This window comes from Lycium ferocissimum, chromosome 10 (genome assembly GCF_029784015.1).
Source record: "Lycium ferocissimum isolate CSIRO_LF1 chromosome 10, AGI_CSIRO_Lferr_CH_V1, whole genome shotgun sequence".
Taxonomy (NCBI): Eukaryota; Viridiplantae; Streptophyta; class Magnoliopsida; order Solanales; family Solanaceae; genus Lycium; species Lycium ferocissimum.
In genome coordinates this window covers 44795266-44818032 of record NC_081351.1, presented here as the reverse complement: position 1 = coordinate 44818032, position 22767 = coordinate 44795266, and the positions used below count along the sequence as shown (strand labels likewise).

The 22767-nt window shown below is 33.6% G+C and overlaps 1 protein-coding gene and 1 long non-coding RNA gene across 2 annotated transcripts; both read left to right on the top strand.

Annotated features, from left to right (window-relative positions):
* Positions 1-15300: 15300 nt before the first annotated feature.
* LOC132035505 (probable calcium-binding protein CML44) lies at positions 15301-16583 on the top strand. Its single transcript, XM_059425794.1, has 2 exons — positions 15301-15472; positions 16014-16583. The coding sequence occupies exon 2, from the start codon at positions 16019-16021 to the stop codon at positions 16502-16504; it is 486 nt and encodes a 161-aa protein (XP_059281777.1). The 5' UTR covers positions 15301-15472; positions 16014-16018; the 3' UTR covers positions 16505-16583.
* A 3493-nt stretch (positions 16584-20076) lies between these two features.
* Positions 20077-20750, top strand: LOC132035504 (uncharacterized). Its single transcript, XR_009409283.1, has 2 exons — positions 20077-20539; positions 20627-20750. It is a non-coding gene; the product is annotated as an uncharacterized LOC132035504 (long non-coding RNA).
* Positions 20751-22767: the final 2017 nt, after the last annotated feature.

The window sequence follows — 22767 nt, the reverse complement described above, 5'->3', positions numbered from 1 at the left end:
TGAATTGGTAGCTAAACATACATATAATAGCCATACAAATGAGAACATGATTTTATTTCCATAGCAAATGGAAAAATTCTTTTGCTACAATTCTATCGCTCGTGACAAAAAAGTTATGAAATCTTAGCTATGGGTTTTGAATTCGTAGCTAGACATATACTCCTATAATTGCCACATATAAAAAACATGGCTGTACATTTTTACTTTCTGTAGCAAATGAAGATTTTTTTTAGCTACGATGCTATACATTTCATGGCTAAAGGTATGAACTTTTAGCTACAGTATAAAAGTATTTGTGGTAAATACATTAATTCATAACTATGAAATTTTTAATTCGTAGCTAAATATGAGCACTATTGCCACGAGATTAAGCTATAGAAATAGCCATAAAATTTGAGTTTGCGTGACAAACAAATTAAATCTTTTGCTACAATAAAACACTTTGTGGCTACAATATGAAGATAACTATAAATTTTATTCGTCGTGGCAAAAGAATAAAATCACTTGCTATAAGTATATTTTTTGTGGCAGGAAATTTTTACCATCGCAGCTACAACACAAAATATTTCGTAGCAATCAGTATAAGTCCTACGGAAAGAAATATTGTGGCTAAAGTGTTTAGCCACGAAAAATTTCATATTTAGCTACGACATATTTTCTAGCAATATATGCCTTTGTGTTGTAGTGATCTTGTCATCCTTCTTATTCTTCTTTTCTACAAGTAGTTCTACCTTTCCCCTCATGATGCGAAACACCATATTGAGGGATTTACCAATCACTTTCAGTTGCTCTAAAACTAGATTAATAACTTCTTTACTAACACTATCTTCATCAACCGTCGTTTACAACTGCAATCGCAAGTGAAATGACAACAACAACAATGAAATGATCTGAATCCACAAAGATAGCAACAGCTAACATACTACAATTGGCTGTAAAGAGTGTAAAGAAATGATCTGAATTACGGCTGCTTAGTGTCATAAACAATGAAAATATGACTCTCGTCAACAACCCTGCATATGAATCAATTTTTCTAGTAAGCTGAATACAAGAACAAAAGGGCATACAGATGCCCATTCAACAGCAGGTAATCTGTATACTTAGTCACGTGATCGTATCACCTTTTACATCACAATTCAATTGATTGACACCACCGGAAACAGAAATTTTTCCCATCGCAAATCAGTGGGAAATTTGTTCTTTAAACATGATTTTTCCCACCTCATTCCACTGAACCAGTTCACTGGGAAAACGCATGGCGGGAAACAAATTCTCATTGAAACGCTGGGAAACTTCCTAATTCTTCTATGTGAAAACACTACTATTTTTTCTTTTTTCACTGATTTGTGTGAGAATAGCCACTGAACATTGGAAATTTCTGTGGGAAAAATAGTGATTTTCTAGTAGTGTGAAGACCAAATTAGGTTTGATTAATCAAATCACTGACCGTTACCACGGAAGAAAATAATTTATATAGTTGATACCTATTAGTTGAGAATATTTTTTAGACAAGTTACAACTATTATGCTAGGTTCTTTGTTTCTAGGAGCTGTTAGCAAGATTTCTACATTTATAAACTAATATAAGACTTCTAGTACTTTTAATTTGTATTTTCATAACATTGGCATGTGTTAAGTTTAAATGTAGTAACATTATTAATAAGGAATCATACAGCCGACTGCAACCTGTGACCGAGCCGTAATTGCTATTATTACTTATCAAACGATAATATACCATCAATGGTATTGTAGAACTTTAAACACCCTTACTAACTTCCCCAAGCCATATTGCTATTATGGGTTACAGAAATAAACAAAATGCGGATGTACTAGTAAGAAAATCTCAAGATTTAAAAATAACATAGCTTTGAACATAGACTAATATCCTTTTTCTTTTCTTTTCTTTTTTTTTAATTTGGAACATAGGCCAAATTCCAATGGAGGGAAAAAAACATCAGGTGATTTCTTTCCACCTGTCCAAGCCTTTTTGAACAAAGTTACCCACATCTATCTTTGGTGAGAGATAACAGGTAATCATGGAATTAGTTGATCAACCCAAATAAAAAGTAGGTGATAAGTAGTAATCACACGAGTAGTGTAGGCTATAACTCATATAAGGAGGATGTACTAAGTAATACTTTTGAGTATTAAAGGTTGACAATAATGTCTAAGTGTTGATTTAAACTAATAAAAGTAAGGTTCTGACATTAACAAAGTGAAACAGTTTCCATAGCTCAACATAACCAAACAATGGAAAATGAGTTTGCCATGGAACATTTTTGTTGCCATACCAAACACTCTCAGTGCCAGGGAAAAATTAAGCAAATCCAGATTCCACATTTTTTTTTTATCAAGCCTTCAATTTATAATGAACTAACGAGCATTAATGATGTGCCCTTGTCTAAACTAAAGATCAAGGAGACAAAAAAGTTAATAGAAACTACAATCCGCGGTTTGACAAAGTGGGAAGAATGAGGTGGCATGCCCCAAAAGTTTTTTTCTAAGTGGAAGGGCTCCCATTTTCTTTCCATTTATTTTCGCCCAAAAAATTACTAATGACGTGATTAGCAAACACGCGGAGGTCTTTTGTATTTCTAAAGAGATTTAGTTTTAAACTAACAAAAAACTTACAATTTAGGCTCTAACTGATCGATCATCACTGTCATCTTCCCCTCATATCCGTTGTTTGATCTTCCCGCTTCTCGAAACTACAAAAACTTGATCAGGAAATCCTAATCTACATTAGCAGTTAAGTTCTTGAATATCCCCTTCTTCAACTTCCTTGAAAACTACGATTTCAGGATTTACTCTACCTTGAAGATATACGTATGGAACCCTAATTTTATCCTTTTTTTAATTTTATTTTTGGGATATCGATTTGTAATATTTCCTATTTTTGTTCAAAGTTTGTATCTTGGGGGTTCAAATTCATTATATTCATGGCTAGAATGAAAAATGTATCCAAAAAAATCAAGAAAGATGAATCAACAAGTAAAATACATCGTGACTTGATGTATTAATTATTAGACATAATGTGTAATTACACATTAACTACGACATAAACTACACTTCAAACATTACATTAAATAAGGATTACTCTTTACAAACTTGTAACATCATATTGATGTTCTTTGTAATATTTCACCAATAATGATTTGTTTTTTTTGTAATATTTCAAAAATAATGATGTTTTTGGTCATGTATAAGAAAAATGCCATGAGATTAATATTTTGATAATCATGTGTTTGAATTATAAAAGACAATTTATGTATTAATTTTGGATTTTGTGTTTGTGATCTTAACTATTCTACTAAATTGTTCATCTGGATACAATAAATTCACCAGCACGCCTGTTCTAAATAATCATTGCATATATTAATATGACTACGCGCCTTTCTCAGATGCACCTCATTAAGTAGTTTCAACTAATACCGATACCTAAATCTTGATTTAAAAGATAAATACCATAATTATCCATAGACTAAGCTTATTTTGAAATACCATAATTAATACATAATTGGATTATTTTGGGGGAAAATTAGAATAGCAATGGTACTTATGGTGTAGTAGAATCCAAATACAGTCTAATAGAAGACACACCTTTGAAACCTCTCCTGGTAAGGTGCTACTTCACGTAAAGGTGCCTTATAAGGGAAAAATCAGAACGGTGCTGATAGTGTATTAGAATAGCAATGGTCCTTATGGTGTAGTAGAATCCAAATAAAATTTACTAGAAGACACACCTATGAAACCTCTCCTGATAAGGTGCTGATTCACGTAAAGGTGCATTGTAAGGGGAAAATTAGAACGGCGTTGATAGTGTATTAGAATAGCAATGGTCTTGTGGTGCAGTAGAATCCAAATACAGTCTATTAGAAGGCACACCTATGAAACCTCTCCTGATAAGGTCTTTGATTCACGTAAAGGTGCCTTGTAAGGGGAATGGCTAGATAGTTAATTACCATATCATTAAAAGTTATAGGATACGTATATAGATATTCTAAGGCACATGAAAATGTGCCGCCTCACTTGAAGGTGCCTTTTCACCTTTCGGGTCTATAAATACCCTGCTTCTCGAATTCATTGACATTTACAATTCAATTTCATTACCCAAACGACTAGACGATAGAATCACTATGGATAAAGCGAACGGTTTACCAAATGGACTACCAAATGGTGCACCAAATGGACTACCAAATGGTGTATCGAATGCACAAGAAAATGGTTACGTACGATGAATGATAAGGTGCTTGTTATGGGATTTTGGAGGCCTAGAAAATGACATAAGGGGTCTAAATCATGAAATCAATCGCTGCAACACCAAGCATTGGTGTTACGAGGGACAGTTTGAAGAACTAAGCGAGGCCGTCAGAAGAATAGAGAGGATACTCACTATACTTCTCGAGGAAAGAGGACAGGCTGTTGCGACCCAAATTCAACAGCCTCCGGATTCTCCCCCTCCTAATGTAGACTTCAACTGCCCTACCAATTCACTCCCTCATAATGCCTAATTAGTTTTTTATTATATAGCATATTTACTATTCTCCTCGGATGTAATCATTCATATTATATTAATGCTAATGATATTAGTGTCTATTTCTATTTTGTATTATTTCCGGTTTTCAGCACAAATTTATTTTTTTCATGTTCAAGTCCTAGATTAGACTTTACAATTCGTCAATTGGTCCAGTTTTAATTCTGAATGAATATCTGCAACTCTAATAACCGTAAAGGCGGTCTAGTGATCAGTTTGCCTATCATCCAGTTTGAAATCTAATTATCGAATATCTGAGTTCTAATATCCGTAAAGGAGTCCTAATATCATCGATTCTAAATATATAACATAACAGGAACACTAACTAGTATAATTAATTCAATATCTTGACAATACAATAGAAGTTCCAAGTTCACAACACAACACAACTAATTAAAGAAGTTCAAACTAAAAAAAATTAGAACACAACATAAAAAAATTATTACAACAACTTGAAGGAAAACAAATCAGTCTCCATAGCGTGACAAAGCTTTTAGGCAGGTCGTCTTCTTGTGACCATACTTTTAGCAAATTGAGCATTTATTTCTCCTCTTCCTAGATATAGATGCTTCCCCGGTAGCCATAGTATGCCTTCGACACCTTTTCAGTAATCGATGATTTATTTTCATGAAAGATAGCATCAATGCAATTACAAACACCTTTGTGATCATTGATGTTTGCCCACAGAAAAAACCAGTGTCATCAATAAGGCTTTGGCCAGGCTGTGTTGTAGCATACTCTGATGAGCCATATTTGTTGAAACCAAAGGCAAAGTCGTCGGAATTTTCTTGGCAAGGATTGTTCCTGGATTCTTCAACAAATAATGATGGTGGTGGTGTTGCCGCTGTGACATTTGAACCTCCAACAGAACTCTCAGCCACATGTATCCTTAGAATGGGCCTAGAACCATCACAAGCAATATTAAGAAAATACAGACGAACATGATAATCCGTCTTTAAGAATGCAGGAGCTATTTTTTCCCTAGTAGACGCAACACTAATCATATAACTAATCAAAACGTCACTAGGCGTTTCAGTTGACCACTTTCAACCAACTACTTATATGTAAATGGCCTTTGAATGTCAATTGGTACTGCCACCTTTATTTTGTATTACCAAATCTAGCAATTTTGTAACACCCCGTATCTTACAACAAAGGTTAGACTCGTATCGTTAGAGTTTCAGAGGAAATTTGAAGGTTTGAACGTTTTACGAAAGTGGCCGAGGGGCCTACTTCGGGAAACCATAACCCCTCGCTTAGTTGAGAATTTTAAAAGGTTCCTTAATGAAAGTTGTAGTACGTGGAAGTACCTTTCCAGTCATATAAGGATCAGGCCAATCGGAGATCGGAGCAAGGAGATATGATCCTCACAAGTTGGCTAATAGTAAGGTGCTTAAGATTCGATGGAGTCTCCTAAGTTTTTGATAGGTCCTTCTTCCATCTGTATTTCGTGAACATCCATTGGGAATTTGAGAAATCTTTAAACATGAAAGTTGTAGATCTTTAAAATACCTTTCCAATGATATATTATGGAGCCAAAACAGAGCCCTGTGTTAGAAGTTATGGCCCTTTTACCACCTGCAGTGCAAGTCGATGCGCAACACGGACCGTTGATTGTCAAGGACGGCTGTCAATGCGCAAGGACAGTCCGTCAATGTATAAGGACGGCCATTCAACATGTTGACGACCCGTCAAGTTGCACCGTCAAGTTGCACAGCCAGTGCAGACCCTCGGAAACTCTTCTAATTTTGCGAAAGTACGGTCACAACGACGAACCGTCAACATGTTGATGGTTCGTCAAGTGAACCGTCAATATTCAGCGACAACAAAAAGTATAAATAGGGCCCTTCAGTCTAGAAAATTAGTTTTTCATAATCCATTAAGCCCTAGAACGAAGTTTCTCTTCTCCAAACAATACAAGGCTCTAAGGCAAGCATCTCAAACACTTCCAAGTCAATTCTAGCATAAGATTACGTAACCTAATTAGTTAATGATTGTTCTTAGTCTAGGGTTTTCAAGAAAACCCACGTTTAAGGTTTAAGACACAGGTTTTGGGATTCTTCTCAAAGTTTAGACCCTTCTTGCAAACTTTGGTTCATATACAGGTATGTGAGGCTAACTATCTATGTTAGGGAATGTTCTTGATTCTCCCTACGCCTCATTCTACATGCTTATCAGTAATTTGACTCAGAATACAGTTTAGCCCTAGTTTCTTGAATATTTGTAGAACTGCTATCTTCTAGGGTTATAGTTTCATAATTTGTTCATGGTGATCATTCTGAATATCATGAACTCAGTACGTAATCATTATAGACTTGTGTATTGTCATCGCATGAGTCTCGATCAGTGTATAATCAGTTATTGGCTTAAGTTCCATAATCAGAAAAAGTTATCATGCTATCAGCTATAGCCCAGTCTTAATCTTGTAAATTGTTTAATGTTGAACACCTGTATCTGTATTTTTGGGCCTTAGGCCACAGTTTATGCATACGTATTGCTTGGGCTTTGAGCCGCGGTTTTTGTGCACATTTATTTGTTTAGGCCACGATTTTATATTTACGATTACGTGATTCTTCATTTGAATATGAAGTAACGGATCCTTGCTTTCGTTTAGTTCGATTTTAGAGTTTCGCACTTATATTTCTTCTTCCAGTTGCTTTACATATTAGTACAATTCAAATGTCTTTGATGTCCTTTTATTTGTGGGCTGCGATCGCGACATGCGGGTTGACGATCCGGCTAGCTAGACTATCAGTATCGATACCGCTGGTGAGCCCCGGACTTCTTCGGGCGTTATCTGGTTTCGGCTCTTTCCGCTTTTAAGAGCGATTTATCTTCTCAGTATTCGTAGAGGCTTCATAGACATAGTCCGCTTTAGTCAGATATTAACAGAATTTAATGTGTTAGCCTTGTTGGCATTGACTCAGATGTTTTAGACTTAAACAATATTTTTGCATTTTTAATATATTTCAGCCAGACTTTTTAGTAGATCAGCATGTGTTAGTCTTATTTCCTTATTTTAGCATGTTTTGATATCACGTGTTGATTCTTGACCCTATGGATTCGCTTGGTCACATGCAGTTAGGCACCGAGTGTCATGTTACGCCTAGGCCATGGTTCGGGGTGTGACAAAGCTTATCTGAAGCCCATTCACCATAATATTCTGCGCCTACTACAATACGATCCCCCATAACAACTAAACTAGACTAATAAAAGAACAGCTCGTCAAAAATAATTTCAACTAGACTAATAAAAGAATAGCTCATCTAAAATAACTTCAACTAGACTAATAAAATAACAGCTTGTCTAAAATAACTTCAACCAAATAAATCTTGTATAGTAGAGCTGATTAAATAGGAAATAACTGGAAAAAAAAATTATTTATTGAAACAAAATTTGTAGAGAACTGCGGAACCACAAAATCAAATCCTCACAAATGCAACATCGGATTCTACAACTTACCGGGTGCAAGTATAGACGACTACAACTATTGCGATTAATGCACAAGCAATTGAACTCGTAAATTGGTGACCAATTTCAATGATTTGAATGAAAATTACTGGAACAAAAATGGAGGTATCCGACCAGGACGAATAGAGGGAGCTGAGGGCAATGAATCCGAGTAAGACGAAGGGGCAGGGCTGTATATTAGCAATTTTACAATCAGGAACGAGCTAGGGGAAGGGAATTAATGGCGGCAGTTGTGAAGAAGAAGTAGTTGGGGCAGCTGGAATTTTTGCTATTTTGGGGAAATTATTAATAATTTGATTCAGACAAAAGTGTATTTTTTAAAACTTGGGGGCTGGTTTGAAAGCTTGGAATAGTTATAATTTTATTTTATTATTTTTTATTTATTTTTAAATCGTTGGACGAAAATGTATTTTTTAAAACCTGAGGACTTGTTTTGATGCTCTCCTAATTTGTCTCCACTTAATTAGCACTAATTCTAAAAGGGGTCTTGCCACCTAATAATTGAAACTTGGGGTCCAGGTTCCTAATAAGAACTTGCTTGGGGCCCTGTCACCACACTCCCCCGACTAAGTGGAAAGATTTAGTAACAATTTCAAGTTTATGACTTTCACGGAAACTACTAAAAATTGAAAAGAGGAAGTAAAAGTTCTATATTTCCATCTATTTCATAAGAATGTTGTTGATCTTGTATGAAAAAAGTCATATTACAACAAGCAACAACTTTGCATTATCACGTAAGAAGGAAATAAGAAAACTACTCACATTTCTTACTCTATTCTAGTATAGTATTTAAAAACATCGAAAAAAAGGAGTTAGGGTTTTTGTATCACGAGTGACTGAGAAGAAGGGGTAAAGTGAGAGAAACAGAGAACTTACAAATTTCAGCTGTCTGTTAGTGTGGAGTAACTATGCAATATTAAAATGGACATTGCAGATGTTTAGCATAAAAATAAATATATCAATTATAGCCAAATAAAAATTACCTTTTTAATAAAATCCTGCGGAAAGCAGCCCCCCCCCCCCCTCCCCCCCAGCAGCGTAAAATCTCGCAGTGCATTAATTATGTATTAATTAATTGAAGATATTCCATAATGAAATACTCACTTTTTAAAAACAGCTTACAATATGTATATTATTTTTATTTACTACGTATTACTACAAGAGTAATAAGCTTTTACTTTTATTTAATATACAAACTAAATATAATTTTATTCATAAAAATGTACCCAATATATAGTAGTAACTTGTTTAACAAGTTGTGCGAGAATTAGACTGTTATACAAATTTTAAACTACTGCTTATATTACCTATTTATACATAATGTACAACCTTGTATAAAGCATATAATAGTGTACAAATTGTGTTTATACACAAATATGAATTAAATTGAGTGTTTATACACAAAGTATAGGCTATGTTGCGTAAATATTTTCAAAAATAGACAGAGAGCATAATTTTCCCTTAGGCAGTTATAGCCTGTTTGGCCAAGTTTTTAAAACCAGCTTATTTTGAAAAGTATTTTTGATGAGAAGCAATTTGCGTCTGACAATTAATTTAAAAGGCTATTTTGAGCAGCAGTTAGTGTTTGACAGCTTCTAAGTGTATTTTTCAAAAAAGTGGTTTTAGGAAAAGGTAATTTTTTAAGCTTACGAAAAAACAGCTTCTGCTATTCCCCAAAAACACTTATTTTCCTCTAAAAGCTTGGCCAAACGCATCACTTTTTTAAAATAAGCACTTTTTTTAAAGAAAAAAAAAACACTTTTGGTCTCCCAAAAGCTTAACTAAACAGGCTATTAAACTCCTTCACCATGGTCAGAGACTTCGACTTTTATGTATTAATTACACGTAACACGAGTATTATTTACAGGTAATACAATTATATAAAAGCAATTTTCTATAGTAAGCATGGGTTCACAGACCTCGCGACCCTCTTGTTTTATATTGTACAGTTTTGTGTTAGAATTATGCAGACAATAAAGATGACATAGTATGAGTGATTAAATTTAACCATAAAAATATAATCCGTCCAATCTATCTAAGTTTGGGTGAATTAATGATCCATCCATTTATTAGTTAGTTTTAATCTGACCCGTCTAATTCAATTCGTCTAAAATTCGGTTGGTATGTATCCCAAATTGACTTATGAGAAACCTTATACAAAATATTTTGTAATAATATATTTTCTTTATTTGATATGTTATATATAGCTACAATAAAGAAAACAAATTATTAGATACTTAAAATATATATTTAAAAAAAACAGAAAATTAAAAGGAAAAAAGGACGGATCATTTGCACGATTGTCCTTCAAAGCCACGGGTCTTTAATTTTTACCTCTCAAATTGGTGGTCTTTAATTTTTGTCATTCGCTAAAATTCCTTGGTTTCGAGTTCGAACCCCCACTCAGTCAAAAAAAAAAAATTTAAAAAAAAATTGCAAGTTAGAGTTTGGATTCACAAGACAGAGTTTCAAACTCTACCTTAAGGTAGAGGTTTGCCTTCAGGCATTTTTTTTTTTTTTACTTAGTTAGAATTTTATAAATCCCTGCCAGTTAGAATTTTATAAATCCCTGCCTTAAGGCCTACCTTTGCCCGAATAGACCTAACTTTGTTACAAACTTCTGCCTTGCATTTTTTTTTTAAAATATTTGACTCAGCGGGGGTTCGAACTCAGAACTCATGATTTTTAGACGAAGGACAAAAATTAAAGATTTCAAATATAGAGGCAAAAATTAAAGACCAATACGTTTGAAGGCATTCCACAAAAAAAAAAAAAAAAAAAAATGAAAAGATACATGATGTGGCCACCAACAAAAAGATAAACGATTGAACCGAAATATACTTTCAGCCCAAAATAAAGACAAAGTTCTTTTTTTTGCGCGGAGTGCCCTTCTTTTTAATTTGATTTTTTATATTTCGCCCTCATTTACGTCTTCTTTAAATTTTCTTCCCCGCGCATCGTTTAATGAAAGTTTTTGACGAAATTATCCTTACCCATTAAAATCCTTTTATTTCGTCATTTGCCCTTTTTTTTTTTTTTTTTTTTTTGCTTCTTCTTTCCTCTCGTTTTTGTGTTTGTCTCATATGTTCTAAAACGTAGGTACGAATTTGGATCTTTTGCTCGTTTCAATATTTGTTTTTATGTTAAATTGTTATTTGTTGAATTAATATCTTTGTCTTCATCGTTTTTTATATTTAATTGATCCTTTTTATTTAAAATGATAATGTCTTGTTATAGTGTCGTATGATTTTTGAACTTTAGTTTCATTCCCCATGTATATATTTTAGTTTTTTGAATGTCGTATTATGAATGTCGTAATATGTTTTAGTTGATTTTGATATGCGTTTTGGTTTTCTCTTTGTTGAATCATTGAAGTTTTTGCTGTGAAGCTCTTGTTTTATGTTGTTGCTTGCTATTTTTATTTAATAATCTGGTTTTTTGTGAAGAATGTGTTTGTTTGAGGCAACATATGCGGTCGGAGTTATTGATTTTTGAAAGCTGAAGTTATGCGGTTAAGAGGCATAAAGTTATGCTTGTTCCGGCATAACTTCATGAATTAATTTAATTTATGTGTGCTTTGTTTTATGGTGTTTTCTTGTTAATAATTTTGATTTTTATGCAATCTTATGTATTTTTGGTGTTGTTTTGTTAATAATGTTTTGTTTTGGTTATGAAAAATGAAAGTTTGCCTCTCACGGCATACTTTGTAATTTTTTAAAGTGAACTTCCGCCCTACCGCGGACTTGTCTAATTCTTAACACTTGTGTATTTTTTTGTTTTGGTTATGAAAAATGAAAGTTTGCCTCTCACGGCATACTTTGTAATTTTTTAAAGTGAACTTCTGTACCTAAATGCGGACTTGTCTAATTCTTAACACTTGTGTATTTTTTTATTTTGCTTATGAAAATGAAAGTTTGCCGCTATGACAAGATACTTTGTTCTTTTGTAAAGAGAACTTCCGCCTCCTCGGAGACTTGTCTAAATCTTAACACTTGTGTACTTTTTTATTTTGCTTATGAAAATGAAAGTTGCCTCTAACAAAGATACTTTGTTCTTTTGTAAAGTGAACCCGCTCTCCTCGGGCATACTTTTCTAGTTCTTAACACTTGCGTAAATTTTTGTTTTGCTCATGAAAATGAAAGTTTGCCTCTAACAAAGATACTTGCCTCTAACAAGATACTTTGTTCTTTTGTAAAGTGAAATTCTGCTCCTCGGCATACTTGTCTAATTCTTAACACTTGTGTAATTTTTTATTTTGCTTATGAAAATGAAAGTTGCCTATAACAGCATACTTTGTTCTTTTGTAAAGTGAACTTCTGCCTCCTCCGACATACTTTTCTAGTTCTTAACACTTGCGTAAATTTTTGTTTTGCTCATAAAAATGAAAGTTTGCCGCTAACGTGATACTTTGTTCTTTTCTAATGTAAACTTCTGCCTCATCCGCATACTTGTCTAATTCTTAATACTTGTGTATTTTTTTTATTTTGCTTATGAAAATGAAATTTGCCTCTAACAAGATACTTTGTTCTTTTGTAAAAAAACACTCGCTCTCCTCCGACATACTTGTTCGTAACTTTGCCGATTATTTTTTGTCAACTGAAGTTACTATAATTTCAAGTCTAAGTCATTGAGCATTGTATACTAATCAAATGGAACGTATAAACTAATAAAAATCAGAACAAAGCAATAAATTTGATCAATTCTATGTTGTTGAGTAAAATTATGATTCGCAATGTTGAATCTCAACGCATATCGCTTGTTTAGTTCATAGAAGATGATTTGTTGTTATTTTCAAATATTAACAAATCTAAACTTAATAAAGCATGAAATTGAGTTGAATTACATTCAATTGAAACGCTATATATTATATATTTTATCTTTTTCGATGTTGTAGCGACAAAATCAATGGAGATTTCTCGGTGAAATGTTGGAACGATGGAACGATTGAAAGGTTTGTTGTTGAAATGATGGATAGGTTTAATTGGATGTTTGGGGTTCATTCGAGACTTTTAGATTTTTATATGTTATGGGTAGGGATAGTAAAGTCTTTTTCTTATTATCTTTTAGCTTAGAAGGGCAAATATTAAAGACCACGCATTACGGGGGCAAAAATTAAAGACCAGCGCATTTGAAGGGCATTCGCGCCAATTGCCCGACAAAGTTTAGCCCACTAACGGAAAAGTCCACATAAAAGAGAGATTTTTTTTAAAAAAAAAATCGCTGGTTCCTTTCTCGTCCTCGTTGCAAATCAACGAAAGGATTTTGGTTTCGCCCCAAAAACCTTCAAACACCGCAGTCTCTTCCAAGATCCACCAATTACCTCCTTAAAGAACAAAGACCTCTCTTCATCCTTGTGACCGGTGGGGCCGGATTTGTTGGGAGTCATTTGGTTGATTAGTTGATTAAGAGAGGTGATATATATATATATATATATATGCTGGAATTACTTTAACAAAGACTACGAAATGAAATTACTTCAAAAAAGTTATAAAAAAATGTCTATTAAGCTTCTTGGGCCATTCAGTTGTCAATAGTTTCGGCCGAATGACTACTTGCGTCTTTATACTTAGTAACAGGTTGTTTGGATGATTGTTACCTAGGGTTGCATATCGGTCGGTTCGGTTCGGGTTTCAAAATTATCGGTTTAAATTATTGGTTATCGGTTTGTAGATATGTTAAACCGTTAAAGAACCGTTAAAATATCGATTAATGGGTTATCGGTTAATCGGTTATTGTGTGTTATCGGTTCGGTTATCGGGTTAACCGTTAAGATTTCACACAACAAAAAAATGGCTTAACCACCAGTGGAACCTGCTTTGTCACATCAACAATCTTGACAATCGATTATACTTTCTATTGCTCCCAAATAAACTATGGGATGACAACCAAAGAAGCATTTGATCCAATAGATATTATGAAGCACGAGAATGGAACTTTGTTAGCACAGTAATTAGAAAATGAGGAGTACCGAGAGAATACTTCTTCCACCTCATCTATTAGATCAAATAATCATACGGATCTCTATTTTTCTTTTGTTTTAAAACTACTTCCTTTGAACATTGATATTAGACTCATACATCTCCTAATATTGAATCAAGCAAGATACTTAAATGATAATATATATGAAAGGGTAGAAGTGTAATTAATTAAATTATTATCGGGTTATCGGGTAACCCGTTAACAAAAATGGCCAACCCGCGACCCGAACCAATAAGCCAATAACCCAAAAACACCACCTGGTACCCGAACCGATAATCCATTAACCGAACCATTAACCCAATAACTCAATAATCGGTTCGGGTTATTGGTTTAACCGTTAACATGCACAGCCTTATTGTTACCTATTGTATTGTATTGTACTGTTAGTTTAAATACAATGTTTGTTTTGATTGTTACTTATATCGTATCATTAAATCCATCACTACGTAACGACGAAAAGTCCCATTTTATGTAATGACCAATTTGGTGTTATTGCATCATTACCTTATTTATTTTTTCTCATTTTGTCTTTACTTATTATTTAATAATTATATTTTATCCTTTATCATACATTTTTATAATAGCTCTACGTTGTAACCTACTTTTCTCATAGGTTTGTCCTTCAAATTGTTGATGTCTAACATTATGTAACGATGGAAAACAATACAATTTATCCAAACATTGTGTTCATCAAAACAATACAGTGCAATACAATACGATATAATACGGTATATTATGAAACAATATGTAACCACCATCCAAATGAAGTGTAAGAATTCGGCGTGTTGAGCTATAATTCATTGTTTAACCTATGCTGACCCAGCTCATTTCAACCTAAATAACATTTAGACAGATTAATGACTCATTCATTTATTAACTTAATTTATTTTAACCGGCCCAAACTTAACTCAAGTACTCAACCCGCCCATGACACCCCAAATACACCATGTATATGTGGATTCAAGTAATACTCATCATCTTTAATTTCCATTTTATGAATTAGTTTCACTTCGAATTAAGTCAACCCTATTGTAGAATCGTTCCATTCCCTCTGGTAGCCACAAACTCTTCTCCTGGAGTTGATCAACGTTGACTTACTTGTTCACGCTTAGCACGTCTTTTCCCTCTACTAATATTCTTTTAGTTTTCTTTTGGGCCTAAATTGACAAAGTATAATTTTCATGAGTAATGCACAAATTAAAATTAAAAACAATTCTAGTTAGTGTGTACCCAATACACTACAAGACGAAGATTTGATCCATGTCTCATTGGATTTGGTTCCATTCTATATAAAGACATTACGAAATTCTTGGTTACATAGTAGAATCTAAGCAAAAGAGGAGAATGGAGAATTCCACTTAGGGAATAAATTCTCTTTTTCCCATGTGTATGGATAAAAAGAACAAACCATAGAATTTCTACATCTTGGTCTTCTCATCATTCTTTCAACCTAGAAGCTTCAAATTTTAATTTCCAAGGAAAGGACAATGTAAGTTTCCTTCTATTTTAATTTGTTCTTCAGAAACACTTGACTTAAGCACATCTATATATGTAATTTATGCAATAGAGTGCTCATTCAGACATTATTGTTAATTAGTTATGTCTTAAAATATTCCCTTGTATATTTAGGAAACTCATAAGGAAGAGGATCCCAGGAAATTTATTCGAACCTAATTCTTCCGAAATTTTCTATTCCAATAAACGGCCTCTTACTAATCCCTTTTAAGTTTAGGAAACCCATTGTTCTAATAGATTTGGGAAAGGAAACATATTGTCCTTGTAGGATTGGGAAAATCTTTTTTCTTATAGGTTTGGGACTACTTGGGATCTATATATAGAGGTTGTAGTTGGCGATTCATCATATTTGTACACTTCTTTGCCCGAGGATTAGATTTAGTCGAACCTCGTTAAATCCTTGTGTTATTTTTCTTCTCTATTTGCTTTGTGTATGGTTTTGTGCTAGTTAAGCCACAACAGATATTGTTGTTGTTATTCACGTTTTTCATTTGATAAACGTTTATTTTTTCTAGTTACAATGTCTACTTTAAACGAAAGCCACGTCCAACGGATGTTCGACAAACTTGATGAAGATGGTGATGGACTAGTGAGCTTAGATGAGCTCAAAGGCCTTCTTGACAAGATTGGAGCTTGCACGCGCCTTGACGAGCTCCAATCTTTGGTAGGTAAAACGAGCCTTAACTTCATGGACTTCTTATTCTTTTACGAGGCCATGGCGAAGAAAAATAATGAGGAAAAGAGATCAAAAGAGGACAATATTGATGATAATTTTGAAGATGATCTTGTTGAAGCATTCAAGGTGTTTGATTTGAATGGAGATGGCTTTATTTCTTGTGAGGAGCTTCAAAAGGTGTTGTCAAGATTAGGGTTGTGGGATGAGAAGGAAGGAAGTGATTGTAAGAACATGATTCACATGTATGATACTAACCTTGACGGAGTTCTTGATTTTGAGGAGTTCAAGAATATGATGCTGGTTTCCAATTCTGAGGGTATTTCATTGTAAATTATTGACTTTTTCATCTTTTTGAAACTTTCTTGTGAACGTTGTTATGATGACATTTATGGATCATTAACTTCCTGCTTCTTGTGTTATGCTTCACATGATTCATGGTAGGCAAGACTTGTATATTTGTTGGACAATTACAAAATCTCTTCAAATAAGTAGAATATTAAATACTTCCAATGAATTAGATATATATCCAACTTAACTACATTTCAGCAAAATAGCAGGTGCTTACGCACCCATTCTCGATCTTTGACACAAATAATTTATACGGAAAACTAGTAAACCATATTGAATTTGGGGTCACCCATTTGGATCACTCGGGTTCATGAATAAATAAGGACTATAAGTAAAAGTCTCTGAACAAATGTAATTTATACCTAATCAGAAGAAGTTCCGAGCGATAGAACTTTACCTCAGTTTTCCTCCTGAACATTTCCTTCCTTTTTTAAAAAATAGAAAAACTCTTTTCCTCTAGTGAAGAATTTGCGTGGGAGATTCCTGAGAAGAACAAATTATTGAAATATTTTTCTGTAACTCAGATGCATTTTAGATTGTGAATTTTTATATTGTAATTCCTATTTACAGTATGTGATTATGTTATCGACTATTGAAACTAATAGGAAGACTTCGATTCGAAAGAACTGTGTGTTGTCAATTTATTGTTTTCCTGCAAATAGAGATAAGCACCCAATCTGCGGAAATGGCAGTGGGTGCGCTGTTTAAAGAAATGAAGAAAAAATTACTACTCCTTTTCTTGTTGTAAATATTAGAAATTCCTTCGTTTAAGCATTTAGGAATTAGGATCTTCTTAATTTATGTGTGTGAGAGCTCCTCATGTGTTCCTTATATATACTTGTATCGAAATTGCATCAAGTAGCCAAATGTAATTAAGGACACTATTTAAAACATATTTAGTTTGTAAAACTTAGTATTTAATTTTTAATTAGATTTGACAAACGTCATATTGCTCTCATCCTACTCTCCTTTCTTTAGATCGTCGAACTGAAGTTTTAAACTTTTATAGCCCAACTTCAGACTTGCTTAACTTCCAAAATCAAATTTTAGGCTTTAATTTCAGGTCTGAACTAATTACACTTTGGTAGTTCAAACTTAAATTTTTTGGATCCGAAGTTTGGAACTTCAACCGTACGGGTTTGAAGTTTGAAATTTCAGATTTGATGTTTGAAACTTCAAACCCAAGATCCGAAAGTTTGGTTATGAGGTGCCTAGATTTTAAATATTTTGTAAATTTCGATTATGTTTTAAATAGTAGTCCAAAAAGCGACTATTTGTGCGATTCGCCTGGTTATGGATGTAGACCACATGTTTAAAATAATACGACTTGGATCTCGTGTTAAACTTCAAATAATAAAATACAAAGTAACATTGCATTTATTAAATGAGAAATAGTAAAATACAAATTCCCAAAACAAATAGTAAAATACATGTTAATAGACTACACTAATAAAAATGATAAATATTGAGCAAATATAAAAATACATATGTGTTGGTAAAAGAAGGAAAACTAAAGAACCATTTTGCATCCTATAGATATCACAACAGGATAAGGAGCAAAGTGCTAAACATACAAATGGAGGAAAAAGGTTAAGAATATAATGTAATTGCAAGGTCCACGCTTTTAAAAGTTATGGACACAAATGGTATACGTCTATACAGTATCTTGTATATAATATGCCTGTTAGATAATATTTTGTCAAGATTAATCTTCACCTCAACCTTCAGGTAATAAAGTGTCACATATTTATCATGATATGTATTAAGTATTCACTGCTATAATTTAATTAAATTATTTAATTTGGTATAAATATCAAATAAATAAATAAAAATTACTATTTGTGATATAGTGATTAATTGGATACCCAAGACACATATTCTTTCCTGAGAATAGCTTCTACGATGAAAGGCATAAAAATATGTTTGGTTTCACAAATCTCACTCCACTGACCATATTAAACTCATTTTTGTTGTATCGAAACAGGTGTCTGATTTAAACGAGCAGCTACAACATCACATTTGACACCTCAACCAGTCATGACTCACCTTTAAGGAGAAAATAGTTACTCAGACAGTCAGACTAAGTATTTACACCAAACCTCCTTAATTTATCAATATGATTAGTGGTGAAAGAAATTTATCATCTTGGTGTAATCAAGCTCTTAACAATCAAAATGCTTTAAAAAGTCATAGCTAGAAATTCCATTTTCCTTGTATTTTAATTGTACCATTCTATATGAATTTATTAATTATATAGAGTCAAACAGCATTTTAAATATGATGTTTTTCAAATATTCTTTAAAATAACTTTAAGAAATCTGATCTTTAGCTAGACCTGAGGAGCACTCTATCTAGAAAGGATATTCCATAAAAAAGAGGACTTGTATTACATGTGCCAGCCAGTCTAAAATATTATTCTATGGGCACACGTAATGCACGCGAAACTGTAATGTCATACTCAATTACCAAAGAATTGAAAAATATAAAAAGTAAGAAGTTTCAAATTTAGAGGATTGGAATTTAGTTAGACAATAAAAAGGATTCCCAGTTGGATCCATAGATAAATATTCTAAGTCTTTGGTCTGGCGGCCCCTAGTATCTCAGAGATCCACTGTTTCGATAAACAACGAATATTAGTTTGTTAATTCACAAACTTGTTATGTTGATTATTAGTCTTTGGTAAGTTAAACATGTATAATTAACCAATTTTCTAGGGAAAATTCACGTTCAGGGAATAGTTTATCTAGGCATGGTTACTACAATTTTTGTAATAAAGATATAATGGTCACTGTTAAGAATCAACTTCAGACCTATATTATTGATGTCTATAATGCTGATGAAAAGCTCTCCAATTTGAAAGGACTTGGTGATCTTTGTGAAGAACTAGTTAAGACAAAAGAAGCATTTGAATTATTCATTTGCTTTTCGTCTTGTGAAATTTGTTTTGCTTCTATCAGTTATTACTACTACAGTTGAAAAGAGCTTTTTTCGGCGAAGAAGTACATCAAATATGAATTACGAAACTAAATTAATGAAGAATTCATGAGCGGTTGTTTGGTGCCTCGTGTAGAAAGAAAATAATTAACACCATTTCTTATTAGACTTAATAAGTACACTTCAGGAAATGAAAACTCATAAAGTACAATTATAGTACTGTGTTTAATTATTTTTTATTAACAAAACTGATCAGTTTACTTTTTGTTCTATATTTTGGGTTATATCCCATAATTATACTCAGATACTTCAAGATGACGCTCCTTATAATAGAAATGAAGAAGACAAACATTGTAGAGAAATTTATGTGTATATTCATCTACAAAAATACCCCTATTTATACAACTCTATGTTTACAAAGAATAATTGGAAAAGAAAAATAGTATTTACACTTGTCTATTTTCTATTCATCTCTGACTAACAAGAGTAACTAATTTATTCTTCTATGTCATTTGTCATTCCCTCAAACAACGATCCAAGTAGTAGTGTGCATCTGTATGGTGTAGATTATATCCAGCAAAGATCTCAATCAATGGCTCTTATTTTGACACGTTGTTTTCTACTTTTCGCATTTTGACTAAGGTCAAAATTCCTAATCTTCAGACAACTTCGTAGACTCCGAAAACTCATTTGCTTCATTTTTCTTCTTCGTTTCATTTTCTTCTCTTTCATTCATTCTATCTTCTCCATTTCTTTGTTGAAGTGTTTGTTTCTCCAATATCCCCCCTAAAGTTGGAGGGGAGCGAAATGACGCCCAAATTGCCTAAAGCAAATCTGTACGACACTCCTGGGAGTGGTTTGGTAAAGAAATCAGCAAGTTGAGCAGCCAAAGGGATAAAAGTATGTGAGATGAGGCTAGAAAGGAATTGTTGCTTTACAAAATGGCAATCCAATTCCACATGATTAGTACGTTCGTGGAAGACTGGATTCTCAGCGATATGAATTGCTGCCTGAGTATCGGAGTGAACAGGGACAGGTAGTGGCGATGGGACAGAGAGATCAGTGAGAAAGTGAGTCAAGCAAGTAATTTCAACGGTAACTCGGCACATAGATCAATATTCTTCTTCGGCAGAAGAAAGTGAAATTGATATTTGTTTCTTTGATTTACAGAAAACCGGTGAACCTTCTCAACTGATGAAGAAACCACGAACGGAAGGACGAGAGTCGGGGCAAGAAGCCCAGTCAGAATCATAAAAAGCTAAAAGTGAAAGAGAGGGATTGGATGACATTAAAAGACCCTGACCTGGATGGCTACGGATTAAAACAACAAAGGAAAGATCTGGAATGTGTGAGTCAAATAATTTAGTTTGCCTACAAGACGCCGGTAAATGGTTGGATCATCAAGTATGGGACCAGAATCAGAGCTCAATTTGATTGGAGGGTCTAAAGAAAAAGACACTCTAGCCAGATGGGATTGCAGTCATACTCAGAAAGCAAATCAAGGGTAAACTTTCTTTGACTCATGATCAAGCCTTATGGATCTTGTAGAATTTCAATGCCTCAGAAGTAGTGTAAATTCCCTAGCTTTTTGATGCAAAACTCAATGTCCAAAAATTTCTTGTGAACTGTTCCCAGTTATGACAATATCATCTACATAAACTGCCAGTAGTATAACATAATCCCCTGATAACTTGAAAAACAGTGAATAGTCATTTAGGGATGAGGAAAAACCTTTAAAAATGAGAGCTCTAGCAAGTCGAGCATACCATTGTCGTGAAGCTTATTTTAATCCATAAAGGGGTTTTCTGAGCTTACAAACATGTTGTGTACTGGGTAAGGGCTAGGGGTGGGCATGGTATGGTATATACCGATTACCATACTAAAACCAAAAAAATTTATATCGTGGTTTTGGTATTATGGTATTTGGTATGCATTTTTTAAAAATTTGGTATTCGGTACGGTATTCGATATTTATAAAAAATATACCGAAATACTGAATACCATACCGAAGTATATAGTTACATATACAATTCATATATATTAGTATTAAAATACTAATTATATAATCTAGTATTAGTACAAAATTAAACTGTTTAGATGTTGAAATTTTGACTAATTAAACTTGATTGAAATTCTCTTTTTGTCTAATTGATTTACGAAGGGGATTGCTTATGCTTTCTTTTAAATATTGTTACATTTGTCCTTATATGCGTATATATTAGTCAAAAATCGAACAAACTATGGTTATCGATTTACTGTACCATAAAATACCAAAACGGAACTTCAAAATACCGAACCATACCGAATTAATTTGATATGGTAATGGTATAGTATTTTTAAAAATCAAAAATCGAAATTACCATATCGAAGTTTCTAATGTCGTACCATGCCCACCCCTAGTGAGGGCAAACCTGTGGGAAATTTCATATAAATTTCTTCTTGCGAACCCCATGTAGGTATGCATTATTCACATTTAGTTGAAAAATAGGTCATTGCTTCTTTACTGCCAATGCAAGAAGACACCTGATGGTAGTCATCTTAACAATAGGGGAGTATGTCTCATTATAATCAATCCTTTCCCTTTGAACATCTCCCCTGATAACAAGTCTAGCCTTTAATCTTTCCACAGTTCCATCTGATAAATGTTTCACCTTGTAAACCCACTTGCAAGGCAATGCCTTTTTACCAAGTGGTAAGAGAAGAACTTCCCATGTTTTATTCTTTTCCAGTGCATCTATCTCCTTAAGCATAGCTTCCCTCCGACGCAGTAATTGACAGCCTAAGTATAACTTGTAGGTTCTGAAATCTGAGAGATAGAATTAAGAATATGTTGGTTTTGAGAGGATAAGGCTAAAAAAGAAAATGTAGAGAGATGAACATGTCTGGTAAAATAGGCCCTAGTGACATTGGTAAGACTGAGATTGGCACAAATGTGTCATCTAGGTAACCAGGTCTCTTAGAAACTCTTCAGTTCTTCTAGGAAGGGGAGTAGGTGAAGAAGAAGCGGGAATTTGAAAAGGTATAGGAGAGTAAGAAATAGAGGAAGGTTGGTGAGGAGAATGTGAAACCATGGGAGAAACAGGAAAGGAAAGAGGTGAATGAGATGGTGGATGAGAAATAATTGAGGAATGAGTAGAGTAGGATGGGGTGGAAGCACTAGTGGTATCTGAATGTGAGGGAGAAGAAGCAGGACTGAACCTAGAATCAGTGATAGAGCTGATAGGCAACAAATCAGTGTCATCAATAAAAATCTTGAAAGAAGCAGGAAAAATAGATGCCTGATGTTTGAAAAGATAAGCTAATAGAAATAT